Source organism: Xiphias gladius, chromosome 22 (genome assembly GCF_016859285.1).
Source record: "Xiphias gladius isolate SHS-SW01 ecotype Sanya breed wild chromosome 22, ASM1685928v1, whole genome shotgun sequence".
Classification (NCBI taxonomy): domain Eukaryota; kingdom Metazoa; phylum Chordata; class Actinopteri; order Istiophoriformes; family Xiphiidae; genus Xiphias; species Xiphias gladius.
Genome location: NC_053421.1, coordinates 13603758 through 13619124, shown reverse-complemented (window position 1 = coordinate 13619124; position 15367 = coordinate 13603758). Strand labels below are relative to the sequence as shown.

The 15367-nt window shown below is 40.6% G+C and overlaps 2 protein-coding genes across 4 annotated transcripts; both read right to left on the bottom strand.

Annotated features, from left to right (window-relative positions):
- Window positions 1–771: 771 nt before the first annotated feature.
- Window positions 772–9584, bottom strand: zdhhc18a (zinc finger DHHC-type palmitoyltransferase 18a). Of its 3 annotated transcripts, none has more exons than XR_005706435.1 (11): window positions 9347–9584; window positions 8935–9168; window positions 8607–8767; window positions 8177–8326; window positions 6867–7004; window positions 6705–6756; window positions 5408–5510; window positions 5202–5314; window positions 4869–4974; window positions 2239–2724; window positions 772–1450 (listed from the first exon to the last, which is right to left on the bottom strand). XR_005706435.1 is itself a non-coding variant. In XM_040118259.1 (11 exons), exons 1-10 carry the CDS (start codon window positions 9421–9423, stop codon window positions 3532–3534), a joined length of 1176 nt encoding a protein of 391 aa, XP_039974193.1. In that variant the 5' UTR covers window positions 9424–9584; the 3' UTR covers window positions 2630–2724; window positions 3503–3531. The 3 variants fall into 3 exon arrangements, 2 of the variants coding, with proteins under 2 accessions (XP_039974192.1, XP_039974193.1); XM_040118259.1 differs by lacking the exon at window positions 772–1450 and adding an exon at window positions 3503–3573 and having other exon boundaries at window positions 2630–2724; XM_040118258.1 differs by having other exon boundaries at window positions 772–2724.
- Window positions 9585–11679: 2095 nt separating this feature from the next.
- On the bottom strand, window positions 11680–14499 carry pigv (phosphatidylinositol glycan anchor biosynthesis, class V). The gene is made up of 3 exons (XM_040116798.1): window positions 14139–14499; window positions 12693–13859; window positions 11680–12587 (listed from the first exon to the last, which is right to left on the bottom strand). The coding sequence occupies exons 1-3, from the start codon at window positions 14205–14207 to the stop codon at window positions 12300–12302; spliced, it is 1524 nt and encodes a 507-aa protein (XP_039972732.1). The 5' UTR covers window positions 14208–14499; the 3' UTR covers window positions 11680–12299.
- Between the last annotated feature and the right edge of the window lie 868 nt (window positions 14500–15367).

The window sequence follows — 15367 nt, the reverse complement described above, 5'->3', positions numbered from 1 at the left end:
AACAATTTACCACAGTCTGAAAGATGATAGTCTATTTCATATGGCTATTTACAAGTAGGAAAAAGGGGAAAACATCCATAAACTGCAGTCCAAAAGACTTTATCTTGTTTGATGGGAGTGCATCTCAGGGCAGATGGAGAGAGGATACAGAAGATACTCTTACTGTCAAAATCATCTCTCTTTTTAGTCCTTTATTTTTTGCCTTCTGGTGAATAGTATACTGTACATGACCTGGTTTGTGAACCTAGACACTGTGGTATAATTGCTAATAATTTTATTTTTTTAAACTGAAAATTTTATTACCCAAATAACTTGTTGTAACTCTGCACCACAGACAAATCAACACACAGATATTATGAACCCGTCTTTCAGTGCAGAGTCAGCCGTTGTCCACACTTTGTGTATCTGATAAACACACCTCACACTTAACCTTTTCATGAGTGGTTGCTTGCCTGTCTGAGCACGTGTGGTCAACATGCATCTCAAAATTGCTACCATCAGGGAGCTGTCAGAGAGAATGAACCTGATAATCACTGATTAACTGCATATACCACGTTATTGTTTGACATAGGTCGGTTTAACATCATAGTAGTTTATATAGCGTGAACACAGGGTTTTGCTATGCAGTTAGAAAGCCAGTACATGGTAAGACTATGTATGTTTAATTGTGGAAATTTGAAAAAAAAAAAAAAAAAAAAAAAATCATTCATGGGAGACATTAGAACCAAAAAACTGTAGAAGCCAACAAAACTGATCATTTTTATTGACCAAATGTTAAAGTTCCACTGTTACATCCTAAAAAATGCAAACAAGTTTGTTCATACAAGCACTGCTTGTAATGGTCTCTACACAAACTAAGGGTCTTGATGCAGACTGATAAATGAACGACCTACTAACTATGGTGGTTCTTCACAAACTCAAAACGTATGTACAGCTTCAACACTCAATTACAAAGAAAAAAGAATAAATAAAACAGCAAAAGGCCTTTCTTCTAATGATTTTCATGTTACTAAATTCCCCTGAGGAGGCTGCAATCCTTATTCACACCCTGCCCCCTAGTGGCACAAACTAACTCCTAACCCACAAGAAACTGTACTCCACCGTCACAGATAGAGTGTTAAGTTTCGTGCTGTAAGAGCAGCAAAAGGTCACAGCCATGAAAATGACAGCTTGCCCTGCATGAAAAGAGGCCTCATCCACGTTCCTAAAACATTAGTCGGCTTGAGACGGTCAAGACATCGAACCTTTGCTGTAGCCACCAACACACTCATGACAGGTAGTGTACTGATGATGTGCCCTGAGGCAAAGAAAAAGCAGATACTCACTCATACTGGAAGCATCCCAGTCAATCACATAAACAGGACACAGTGTTTCAGCGATGACTACTCCAATCCAAGAGCCGACAGGCAGCAGCAAATTTGATTTTGATTTAAATACTCGGTTTTAACATCTAAGAAATCAGATAAAGCAACAAAAACACATTATACAATATGTATAAATGCTACACATTTCAGTCAGTTAGTATACTGTCATACATGAACAAATCTGAACAAATTCAAATTCAATTTCAAAAAACTCAGTTTTAAGTATCATCTTTCAATTATTGTCTGCTAAAGTGATACACCTCAAAAAAAGGAAAGATATTTGCCATTTAGCCTTAGAGCATCGGATGTACAAAACATACAGAACTGATTACAAAATACAGAAAAAAAACTTTGATATGCATACAATAAAAATAAAATAAAAACTGCACTTTGTTCTCCCCTTCAAACTGATTATTCATTTATCTACAGTCAAACTGGATCCAACCAATTATAGCGGGCTGATGTAGATCTAGATGACAGGAAATGATCAGACATGACATAAGGCTAACTCTTGAATTGATCATCCTTAAACGGGCTTGCTATCCAGAGCATGCCAGTTCAGTAAATCTTTTGTTTCTGTACGTCTTGCATCCACAGTCAAACTGTAAGTATTCCCAGATTTTAAGACCTGTTTGCATAAGATATTAACAGGAACTCAAACACTGCAGCTGTGATGTATGGCTTAAGGTTCTGTGGAAGGTGTGGAGGCATGTTCTAGGTGTCTTAATAAAAAGGTGTTTAAAAAAATATCTCTATATTGTGCTTCCAAGTGTTACTAAGATTTACCTCCTTCCTGAAGGACACATACAGTAAGATGTTGTTGATATAACTCACAGAACATAAGAACCCTCCAGGTAATGCTTAATCAACTCACCAGAATGACATCTTGAGAAACCAAATGACAACACACATCATGACCACCAGTGTGAAAAAGTCTCTTTGTAGCCAAAATCATTGCCAGTGATACACAGCAGTGGAATAAGTCCACTCTAACTCCTTCTGTTCTCCTATGGGTGCACACTCATGGTAGTGGGATAAAGCCAATGTCGGGTGCATCGCCCAGAATCAAGCTGGCACGGCTCAGCGACGGTGAGGGAGAAGCCAGGCGGAAAGCTGGGTTGATGGAGTGCAGCGAGTCCCTCTTGCTGCTTCTGCTGAACAGTGGGCAAGGAGCGGTCAAGGGATGGCGAGCATGCTGTTGTGAGCAGCCAGTGGAGGGAGACGACTCTGTGGAAGGTGCTGGCATGCTGGAAACCTCCAGGCCAGCAGGGGTGGTCTTTGGGGTGCCAGGGGGGCACAGGCCATGAAAGTCAGAGGAGTGGACCATCCTCTCCAGCACATCCTTGGTGCTCTGAGTGCACTGTGTGCAGAGGAGAAAACAGAGAAGTCAAGAAAAAGGGAAAAAAAATGGGCCACATCATGAGTTAATGTTACGAAAGGCCAAGCTGCAATGACAACGCAGTAAGACAGAGATGTATAGAAAATTCTGCACTGTGATTAAAAGGATTAGTTGGAACTCATCAAGCACAAAGAAAGCAATGATTGCACTAATGACATCGCTGTCTAAAGATTCAGATGAAGAAGCATGGAGGAAGTGAGTTAGATGCAGACAATGCAAACAGAAGGCAACTATATTTAGCAAGGGTAAAGAAAGATTTAGATGTGTGTGGAGACACTGCTTCTTCCTATGGTTCTTCTGGCTTTGATCAGAGTAGAAAGTGAGGTACAGTTTATGCAGACTTGTATTTGTTCGTATTACCATACATGCACAACAAAGCCCCAGACAAATGAGAAAAAACATGTAATCTAACGACAGAGAAGACAAAGAGAAAAATCATCAGCCTTCAAACACGAGCTCCATCCAGTACTGAGTGAGTGAGCATTATTAATGAGAGGACGAATGAATGGTAGTGAAGCATTCCCATTCAAGTAAGACAGTGCACCCATCCACAGCAACACTTCAAACCAATCACAAAATCTGCCCCTACTGCGGGAGCTGCTAAAACAGCGAGAGAGAAATATCTGATGTGATGACAGCAACTCAAAACCTAAAGTGCAATTACAATATGAAAGACGACACAGTGAATGGCAAGTGAAGAGATGTTGCGATTGGTTTAACGTTCAAACCCTACTCTTACCATCAACCGTCTACATGCAGAAGTGCCCTTCAGGCTGTGCAGGACAAAGCAAAATCCTGACAGCTCTCCTCCTAGCAGGGTGGAATGGATACAGTACAACACTGAGCGTCAAATCTTTCATCCGGCAATTAAGTTACAGGCATACAACACAATTGTTCATAATAAATAAATCCAACTGTTCACGAACTTATACCTAGTGAAATAAAAGAGAACCTCGTAAAATCCAACTTTTTCCAAACATCTTAAAACCTGCAGTCAGGCACATGAAGACTTGATAAATTGAAGAGGCAAAGTAAACTTAAAACAGAGACCAATATTCCCAAAATACAAAAATAATGTTTATTTAACACATAAAAGAACACTTGTTATGCTTCATAGGTAAATAAAAGATACGTAAAAATAGAAGTAGATTTTAGAAAGCTAATAATATACCCAAGACATATGATATGTTGACAATATTGGGACAAATCTTTTCAAGGCATGTGACAAATGATCTGTGATATGGTGCTGATAATTCCAATACAAAATATGATCTAATACCATTTGCATGTCCAAATAAAAAGCAGTATTTTAGTAAAGTCTTTGTGTGCATACACTTTCACCACAACATACAAGTGAACTCAGCAGTAGAATAACAAGGAGGTAGATACAGCAACAGGTATTACTAGAAGTGTAAGAAACATAAACACAAGTCAAATATCAAAAAGGTGCAACAATTAACCTGTTTACTGTCCCACTGCACAAAATGACCATAACATAGCTATAGAGGTCTGACAGGGTAACAATGAGCTAAACAAATGGTTAAATATTTTGCTCTTAAAACTCTGCCCACTTTCTTGCTATTTTAACTGCTCAGTGATGCCAAACAGTGTTACAAGTGACTTCCAAGACATTTTGTTCTAAGGCTAAAAGAACAAATGACACAGCATTATTACTTCGGCATGTTGCATGGTGATGAATGAACACCTCAGTGGCTCTAATACCAGCTCTAATTAGCTACCTCAATCATTTCTACTGTGAATACCTGGCTTCATCGTATTTGAGTTTCAAGCCGTCCTAAGCTGAGCCCTAATAATGTTGTTCAAATGCAAACATAGAGTGCTTAACAGGCCAGTCACTATTACAAATCCACGCTCTTTTCTTTCTGTTTTTATAGACAAAACATGTCAAATTTTCAGCTTTCATAACACAGATTCAAAGTATTGCATGTCAGCAACTCTACTTGAGGTGCTGAATCTGGAAGTCTGAAGGATGAAGGAGTGGAAACAGAGATTGTGGAGAAGGCACACAGGGGGCAGGCTAATTACAACAAAGGAGCTATGGGACAGTCAGGACTTGGGAAGGACCACAAGCTGGTTCATCCTACCATGTGTGCGTCATTCTTGGCCGCAAAGAGTGGCAGCTCTATCTCCGAAGCAGAAGCAGCTGGGATCGCCTCGTCAGGAGGCAGGAAACCTCTTCTGTCAATCAGACTAGAGAACAGAAGATTTTGCTATGATGCACTTAAACGTGGACTGTACCTGTACTGTAACCTTACATCAAGGAAATGTTCACAAAAGTTTTCACTGACAATGAACAGAAGAAATGTTTGTAGACCCTGAGCTGTTAATGTGAAGAGCGAGAGAAAGGGTGAACTTCAGAAGAAATAAAAGAAAAATGTGAGTGGGGATGATAAGGATAACTGATCTAATCTCCTCACCTCGGGGGCATGGGGCCACATAACATCACACAGCAGTTGGTTATAATGCTGTTGTAACTGTATGGGTTCCCAGACTCCTCTGCACCCCTTTTACTTGACCAAGAGCCCTTTATCTGCCAAGCAAAGAAAGAAAGTATGCTGTCAGTTGGTGGATAAAGTCTATTTTAACAATCATGAACTGAAACGTATCGTATATGAATACTTACATCTTCATTTGTTGTGAGGTTGGAGGCTACTAAGTATGTATGGAAGCCTGAGAGGCCCAGTATAGACCAGATGGAGAAGAAACAAATCACCAACTCCACCACAGTAAGAGAGGAAAAGTCAAGGCATGATAACATAACCATTATCAGTGATTAATAAATATACGTGGCAATTAAAGTAACATGATTAACATCTATGACAAGGCTGATTATGTGTTTAAGTTGTTTTCCTGTCAACATTACACAGTGAATTTAAATTCACCAAGAGAACTAACCATCTATTCCCCTGTTGTGGGGTGCTTTTGTCGGTTCACTATCTGTAAGAGATACTTCAGCTAACTTATGCCTCTATGTCATGACTTAATAGAGGTAGTTATGTAATCATAACTCATTTATTTAGACATAGCATAGAATAATTATTTGCAAATATTTGTATGTCCACAAACTTCACATAACACATAGGTGCTCATAATATGAACGCTTCACAATTTGAATAACCATTTTTTAATATCAGAATATTAGATGTACATTAGATGTACAAACTGTATTCAAGGGCAACACTTGAGTTAATGTATGTTACATTCTACCACTGTAATATTGTAATCCAGATGTAAACAAAAGGGCCACTCCATCCATCATACTGTTGCTACTTAGAATCATTTATCTCTATTCCTGCCTTTCAGTCAGAAACTCGTCGGTTTATATTTGTTTTAGCTTGTTTGAGATCTATAAAATCCATCACAGTGAACATGTTACAAATTAAGTCACTTGTAAATTGGCTAAAAATGCCATTATGACCCTTAATGCTTAATAGTCACAAAAGACTCACAAATTCACAAGTTTTCAATTTTAATATGAAAATGGTGCAATTAGTTTCTAAAAAAAAAAAAAATCTATTCAGATCATCTGCTCTATGAGATAACTCATAAGTACTCCAACAAGAAGACATAATGTCATGCTTAACATGTGTACCATGAGGAAATTAACCCACACCCTGTGAATAACAAATCAAACCGCTATGCAGTCACGAAGTATATTTGCCTAGCCAATGACATCATCTCACAAGGCCATGAGGCAGCAAACCTACCACTGGAAAGCCATCTGCCTAAAAGCACTGCCTTACGGGACGCTAACTCTCTGATCCTATCAAGCGTGGACTTAAGCTGAGGAGGAAGTGGGAAATGCCTTGTCAACAGTGTAACTTGTGTCATTTCTTGGGTGAAAAGGGGAACAAGTTCAGAAAAGATCTCATCCGTCTCATAACCAGGCCAATGTGAAATGTGGTATGTACAAAGGATATCTGGCAGGGCTCTCTTGAATGGCCTGTACAAGGCTTTTACCTGCTTGAGAACCTGGAGAGAAAAAACAACATCCGGAAAAAACTTAAAAGTGATTCTTGATAACATGAACATCAAACAGCTAGATTGATTTTTGTGTCTTTTTGCAGAGTGAGAATCCTTACGCAGAGTAATGTGTGTTATGACACAGCCAAATATGAAAGATGTCAGAAACGACAGGGAGATGATGAAGCTGTAGAAGAAGCGGTAATTACGTTTGCCCACACAGTTCCCCACCCATGGGCAGTGGTGATCAAATCGTTCTGAGGGTGAAAAAACAGCATACATACTAGAGATTAGAGGCAAGTTTTTATAGTAGTTGTAAGGTGTAACACCAACAAGGCTCAATATCTAACACATTGTAACGTATATTAAATTATTTGTATCTGAGTTGGATCAAGCATAATTGCTCGTTATTGGCTCTCGCACAAGACCACTTAATTACATACACCTGTACAATTTAATGCAATCCAATATAACTGTTCTATACATAGAGTCTACTTATAATATGACCATAATACGCAGTTTTTGTGGACACTATCATAGAGGTGTTGATTCAATTATATCTTTAAGCATCAGTGTTATAGAGGTGGTGTTGTGCTGAACTGTGTTACACTGAGAGGTGTATCTGATACTCTTCCTTCCTCTGAATTTGATATAGTCCAGTACAACACCACCTACGACCTCAATAATAAAAATATAATTGAATCTACATATTTCTGAAAAAACTGGACATTACAAACATTGTAAAGCTAGAATTTAGTCGTTGAGCTGTTGGTGTTGTAATGGATTCCATCAGTTTGTAAAGGGCTGCCCTGTTAAAGTTGCCACTGAGTGTACAGTGCTTATACAAAGCAATAATTCCACTATTTGGATGTACTCATGTTTGTTTTCCTTTATACTTTGTATAAAAGTTGAAAAGCATAAGTTGAAAGTAATATCTCACTACTACCTGAGAAACACAGTCACTCCCACCCTAGAATTATATACAACATATGAAGATTTTGCTTAACAGTTAGCAGGACAGACCTTTCAGTCTGGCAACAAAGACACTGCAGTCACAAACTACTTGCTCTACCCTGCCAATAGAATGACCTAATGCTGTTACAACCACTCACTTTATAGAAAACTATAAAAGCCCTGCACACACCGATACAAAGGTGATTTTCAATCTTTTCTCAATAGAGCTCACATTGAAAATAGGTGCTCAGGTCATACATTTAATGCTATTTGAATTTCAACTGTGGTAAGGGTTCTCAAGACAGTCAACTGACGAGAGGTCTCAGTCCAAGCATTGTTTTGTAGATCTGTCCGTTTGGTATTACTACGTTTCACCAGGTGAACAGTACAGCACGTTCCTCCTGGCAATGGAATTAAGTTGTTGAGTTTAAGTAGAGCAGTTGGAATAAGCGGTAACTTCACAACACATCCTTACCTACACAGTTGTCGCACAGGCTGCAGTGGGAGGTCCGAGGTGGGCGGAACATTTTACAAGTAAAGCAGTACTTGAGCTTTACCACCTGCTGGTTGATGAGGATCTCCTTTGTTCGCGGAGGGGGGCGATATGTAGAGGATCCTGAGGTATCTTTAAATAGAGAAGTACGAGTAGAGAGACTCGCTATGACTCAGACATTTGATCTAAACAGATCACCCAAGAAGCAATCAAATGTTGTAATATGAGACACATAAATACAAATAAAGCCATGTCTGGCTTCTGTGCTCTTCAACCGTGATAGTTGGGTAAGCTGCTTAGGTGTTGGTTTGCACTTCAAAGACAAACACGTCCCTCAGAGATCCCCCATATGGCAAAGCGCCTTTACCCCATCTGTCCCACAGTGAGGACACAATTCCGGCGTGTGTCTTACCTATCTGCTTTTCTATGTCTGCAGCTTCATCTGGGGTGGCCCTGGGTAGGATGCCTGGGTCTGTAAAGCTGGTTCTCAGCAAAGAGATGACCACAAACACAAAGAGCACCGCACCAATCACAGGTATGAAAACGGTCAGATGCTCCACCAGGAATGGGCAACTGTAAAAGAAAAGGATGAGCTATTTTCATTCGAAATCGACTTCACTCCACCAGTATAGTCACAATACACCGATTAAAAATAAATCTAATAATAATGCAGGCGCACCCTCCACATCCACGTTAGTAAGGACATTTCATGTTTCAACCAGACATTTCTAGTTACTTACTCGAATGCAAAGAAAAGGCCACAAGTGACAACAATAAGGCCCAGTGTCAGAGGAAGGACACCGCTCTGTCTGGCCAGGATGATCCGTCCATCGCAGAAAAACCGGTTCTTCCCAGGGAACACTTCCCATTTCCTCCGCGGGCGCTGCTCTTTCTTCTCGGTGTGATTCTGTGCCGACGACGGCGACACCGACAGCGCCCGCGGGTCAATCTGCTGGTACTCGCAGTTCTTCATCCTGTAAACAGTATCCACACGGTTCGGAGGTAGCTAAAGGCACACGCGAAACTCTCTTTTCCCGACGCGTTTTCGAGAGACAGTGCTCTCAAGATTCAGTCATTGTATATTTATATTTTGCCTGTTCGGTTAGCGTTCAGTTGCCCATCCTGAAAGCTAACGCAAGCTAGCTAGCGTACCAGCAGAGGCATTCTTCTCCGTAGTTGAGTTTAGCGAGCTGAATCAATTCCCGAGTTGACTCAAGGTTAGCTACCATCTTTGGTAGTGAAATTAAAGCATTTCAAAGGTATTCGTGCTCATCTGGGTAAATGACCTCGCCTTTTGTCGTGAATTCAATACACAGGCAGGCAAACGAGCTTCGGTTCAAGCTTCTTTCGGCAGTTCACGTTTTTCTTTTTCTCCTACCGTCAGCCAATGTACGTCACGGCGTGAACGTTGACAGTATCCGCCCAGAAACTCATCGCTGATTTGTAACCACGCAAACACACCAGCTACACGGGGGAGATGATTTGTAAATCAGCGGCAAAAAGAAAACAGCGCCTCTACAGCGATAATCTTCGGATTGGCGTAGGCAGATCAATGTGCTTTCCCACAGTGTTTAATGAAAGCCCATATCGAGAAACATAAGAACTCATTGCAAACAAGCAAAATAAGTTCATGCTGTTGTTGAGTTGCTGGACCCCTGAGCTCATGCCTCCAGTGTTTTGGGTGGATTTTCTGGGAGGTTTACCAACCTGGGGGGAGTTTCCATTCTACAATTAGAAATGTACACATGGTGGTTACTCAAAAGGCTGATTACAGTACTTTATAGACCCCCGGGGGCTCCGACATTCCTAGGTAATTTGGTTAATTCAGAAATTATCCTGAACGGCTCAGAGCAGGTCTGATATATACTGGGTACTGCATGCTGATACACTCCACCATTGATAAAGGTTTAGTCTAATTTAAAATTGAGCTGCCTCATTTTTAAATGATTGGCTAAAGGTAGCAGTTCTGCTGAACCTCATCCCGTGTGCTAAGCATGGCAGGGATTGGGGAAAGCATTACCATGAGGGCATTATTGACTTTTTATTTATTTGTTCATTTAATTACTTCTAGACTGTCTCTGACAGTTTAGGTGAAGAAATCATTTTGAGGATTCTATGACATTTACCAATAAACTATATTTGACATGGTTCAGGAAGAGGAGGTTCGGCTCCTACTCTCCACATGTCTAAATGTTTCATTCGGCAAGACACTGAACCCAAAACTGCTCCCTGTAGTCAGGACAACACTTTGCATGGTAGCTCACTGCCGTTGGTGTGTGTGTGTGTGTGTGTGCGTGCGTGAGAGAGAATCAGTGAATGAGAGGTGAACTGTAAGGCACCTTCGATACCGTCAAAGCCCTGTATAAATGCAGTCCATTTACCATTAAGAGGACAAGGAACATATTGCATGCTTTCTTCAGACAGCCTGAGAGAAATCTGGGAATCGTTTGTCTCCCACTGAGGTTGCAGTCTTTGTCAGCATGTCACCATGGTAAATAGCTAGAGACCCCTGCAAACACACACCACTGATGTCTGATCAGCTCTCTCCCAATACTGATTGTCATCTTTTGTTTATAACTATCAGTAGAAGCTGGTGGCTCAGTGTTCTATCATATGTTTAGATCATTTTAATGAACAAACAGATAAACTAGTAACACATCCTTGGGTGTGTGACTGCAAGGCCAGTGCTCTATGTGCATGTCAATTGTCACAGTATGCAGTTTTTCTAACCGTGCTAGGCCACTTTTGGAACCCATAAGTAGGAAAGGGATGGAGGTGTTCATCTGTTGAATTTGTTTGTTAAATTTATAGCACAAGAATTTATCAGACTCTATTTAAGGGTTGTGAAATCGTAGCCACCATTCAGGCTCTTAATTCTTTTGCCTCTGGTCCATGGACATTGTTTTTTATTCAAAATATTTATTCTATACAGGCCAAGTAATGTAATGCAATAAAGTCTTAAACTGTTGACATTGTTCAGCAGAGAAACACCTTGTGTGGTAACTGTTATAGTCAAATTTTCTTTGTCATATTGCGTCTGCTGTCAGAAATCTTGGTTTGATTACCTGTGTTAAAATGTCAATTTTGGTGTTTTTGGTATTGTTTTGCCATAAAAACACCCCTATAGAAACACTGAAATTTTAGGGGCACCAAATTGTTTCATTAGTATCAGCGACCTTTTAAAGAGATGCCTGCAAGTGTCATGAGGAGTAACTCCTAACAGAGAAAGAGTGTAGAGAAAGAGAGAAAGGGCTTTTTGCGTGAAAAATTAGCACACATCGCATGCACATATGTCGAAATTCATCCTTGTTTAGATTTATCATGTTTAGTTTAATTTTCAATTCATGGCTAACCTTCCAGTGCAACTTTGGCAACAAGTCTTCCTTACAGCAGAACACAATATAGAAGTTTTACATTAAAGCCTTGAGAAAGACCAGTTGCCTTTAAATGGAAATTGAAGGAAACTGAGGAACCTTTTACAGCAACAGAATCTTTATTTTTTTCATTGACATCCAAAAGTCCCAAACTGTAACTTGGAATAATTCTTCCAAACATGCAGTGCAACATTAAACTGAGTAAATAAAATCAGAATGTTTCAGCGAGAACTAAGCATGAAATAAAAATATTGTTTTTTTTTCAAGTACAACCAAAGTGTTGAATTAATTTTCAGGTATATTTTACAATTTAGTTTAATTTCAAACAACTACAAACACATTTGACTAAGATGTGCAAATCTACTGCCTGAATAAATCTGCATCAAAAATGTAATCATGTCATTAAGGTCTATGTAGGACTGGGCTACATAACCCAAATAGGAGGCAAAGCATTTTTTTGTAGTTTTCTTTGGTTTGGATATTGTTTTTCTCCCAAAAACAAAATACAGTAATCTACTTAAAAATAAATGTGACATTGACAGAAATTTTCACAATCTCTTTGTAATGCAATATTGTACTGAACTATTTAACAATTACTGGCATAAAAAATGACTATGGATGATGATATACTGAAAAAACACCTGTGTGTGGATTCATATAAATTAAAATATGGTAAACAGCCCAGTCCCACATAGAAATATTGCATTTAAAGCTCAGAGTAATGCCTAAAGTCAAGTCCATGGCAAAAAGTTACAATGTAGCGTGAGCCCCAGCACCCAGTAAGAGAGGAAGTATCCCAGGATGCTCTGTGTCGTAGGTGAACAGGTTTTAAAATGTGGCAGCAGCGCAGTGATGGGGTTTTGAGGTGTGTGCTTGCATCCATTTCTGGAATGTGTCTGTAGCTGTACGTTGGGGTTTGATGTTTTCCTTCGATGAAGAAGTGGCTCATTGAGGAGGAGCAGATGAGCACTTATCCAGAACGGCACAGGAGAGGAGGAGGCCATGAATCTGGTTAGAACCTAGAAATGTAGAGTAAAAATGGGAATTAATGGAAATGAACCGTTGCTCCTCATATCCAGACAGTTTAAATGTTCCGCAAGAATGGGATTATATGATTTACTTACCTGCACGTGCATGCACAATGTTCCAAACACCAGGAGTACTGTTGAATGTACAACATACACAAAAACTCTGGGGTTGAAGAATCCCGGTGTGGGTTTGTCAAGCCCTTTCGTCGCACCCGTTTCCCAAAGTCCAAGTCTCAGGCACAGTTCTGGATTAGCTTGAAAATATGCATAAGCTGCCATTATGCCGAGGGTAGCCATAGGTAGAGCCAGAATAAAGTTCGGTATCTGCTTCAGCTCAAAATAACGGAGGAAGCCCACGTCCCAATACACGTCCTGGATATGAGAATAAAGTAGGGGGAGGGGTCTCATGCACCAGAGGGGTGGTGGACCATTTTCATCTGGAACCCGGTAGCCCTTCCGTTCAGCGAGCGACAGAAGAGCGGGGGGGATCCGCTCCAGGGAGACGGATGGTGTGCAAAACGTCCTATACCCATAGTACTGGAAAGCACAGAAGGGAAGGGCAATAATTGCAGTTCCCAAGAGGGAGGTGAGCAGGAGACGAATGACGACCCACATGTAGTGGAATAATTTAATGTGGCCTTTTGTCGTTGTACGATACACACGAATCTGAGAAATGGCGTGCAGCGAGGGAAGATACAGTAGATATCCGATGTTGACAAGTCCATTGGATCGTGCCGCAGTGGCTATACTGAGGGCCAAGCAGGCTCGGAAGGTGAATCCTTTCTCCAGGAGGAACAGACCACCAAAAGTGAGGGCAGCAAACAGGCTCTCTGAGTATCCAGCAGTCATGAAAACATTGGCAGGTGTGATGCAGTAGAGAAGGCTGGACAGCAGAGCAAGACGTCTGTCCTGCAAAACTATTCTGCTAAGTGCATGCAAGGCAACCACACTCAGCAGGAAGAGGGCACTGTTCCCCAAAGCAACGGCCACGAGCAGTCGTCCCCGCACACTCAACCAGCCGCTCAGGGGCCACAGCAGCGTCTCTGCCAGGCCTCGGAGGACAACAGGGAAAAGGGGGAAAAAAGCAAAGTTGTGCTCGTAGAGGTATCCTCTCTCAGCAATGAAGAGGAAGTGCTCGGCGTCCCAATGAGAGAGGCCACCCAATAACCACTCCACTACAGAGTCCAAGTACAGAGGCTCCTCTGTGCGCGGGGGCCTGAATGCATCAGCTTCATGGTCAGGGATGGCAGCGTTCAAGACAGCCTGAGGAGGGACATTTTGTATTATTAAAAGAAATCCTGCAATCATAAACAGAGTTTTGCTGTACAGAGAAACAAGCCACACAGGTGTACAGACAGGTTGTCTGTGATCCGCTTATCACATACAGTACGTATTCCCTTAAATGCTATTCATTAGCTGCCACACATAAACATGACTGACAAGATGACTCAAACATTAAATGGAAATGAATGTCAACGACTGACGTAATAGCCAGATTAGCAAACTGTCACATTCACATCATCCAACTTCACCGAACCTTACCTGCAAAAACAGTGAGAGGCCCCTGGTGACTGTGGCGAACTCCAGAACCGCTCTGACATCCATGGTCATTGATGTGACGGACAAAATCTGAAGAGGCCGGTTATGACAGGCCGGAGCATTGTCGCTGCTACCAGGCCGTTACCGCTGGATTCGTCATAATTTCTATTAAACATAGCTAGCACGAAGAAACCATTTGGCTAATGACATTACTGCGAGTTTCACGCTTTCACTGGTGTGACAAATTTAGGAGAGGATAAACATCAATTTTATCAGATAGTCGCCCGTCCTCAAGCGGCGTTTGTTTTCGCTCAGGTGCGATCTTTGTTCCCACATCCTCCCCTCCTGCAGTGGTCCGACTCGATTTGACTGGTACTTTTCACTTCCGGTGCAGCAGCAAAACCCATTTCAAAATAAAAGTTCGTGAGCCCAGGCGAGGAGTACCCTTGTGCAGTTTCTCCTGCATATTTTTTTTTTGTAAAAGTAGCATACGCTGTAGCTCGATATTATAAATACATACATACGTGTGTATACACACACACACACACACAGATACATATATACATATGTGTGCATAAATATAAATACATACATATGTATGTGTATATATATATACATACATATACATGCTGGGTATATATACATACGTATGTATATGTATGTATATATACCCAGCAGGCGGAGCTACAGACTGTCTCTTGGGCTGGTTTTTCAAGTGGCGCAAGTATGCAAGTATGCAAGTACGTTAATCTTCATTCATCAATGAAGATTTAAAAAAAAAAAAATCTTTTTAGTCCATTAAGTATGACTGGCTCGGATTTGAGGTGAATACTCGTTCTTAATACATATGGCCTTGTCAGTAAATAGCATAAATTTGAATTTTTGCTATTTTTTTTATCTGATATTAAATGTATATGTTGATTGAAAATTTATATGAAGTTTTTTTTTTAAAGTTATTTGTGTCTGTTTGACCCCTGACGCAGGTTTAAGCCAAAATGTTAAGTTTTGATGCTTTATAATACTGTCTGGATAAATAAGAAGTTCATACAGAGACAACGCTTATGTGCAGTCCTCCTTCAAGCTCTATAAGTAGTCTGCTTAAGTTAGTGATACGACTCACTGATGCCTGTAAAGCTTTTGTTACATTTATGCAGTTATTTTACTGAAACATAGAATCTGTAATAAGGTTAATACAAACACAGTGAATTCGTAATTAACAGATGAGTCCACCA

Coding starts and splice junctions, on each gene's coding strand:
- zdhhc18a (XM_040118258.1), bottom strand. CDS start 9,423: ATGGTAGCTAACCTTGAGTCAACTCGGGAATTGATTCAGCTCGCTAAA. Junction 6,757..6,866: donor CATAACACACATTACTCTGC/GTAAGGATTCTC, acceptor TTTTCTCTCCAG/GTTCTCAAGCAGGTAAAAGC. Junction 4,975..5,201: donor TGTGGCCCCATGCCCCCGAG/GTGAGGAGATTA, acceptor TCTGTTCTCTAG/TCTGATTGACAGAAGAGGTT.
- pigv (XM_040116798.1), bottom strand. CDS start 14,207: ATGACCATGGATGTCAGAGCGGTTCTGGAGTTCGCCACAGTCACCAGG. Junction 13,860..14,138: donor GCCTCTCACTGTTTTTGCAG/GTAAGGTTCGGT, acceptor GTCCCTCCTCAG/GCTGTCTTGAACGCTGCCAT. Junction 12,588..12,692: donor CATTGTGCATGCACGTGCAG/GTAAGTAAATCA, acceptor CTACATTTCTAG/GTTCTAACCAGATTCATGGC.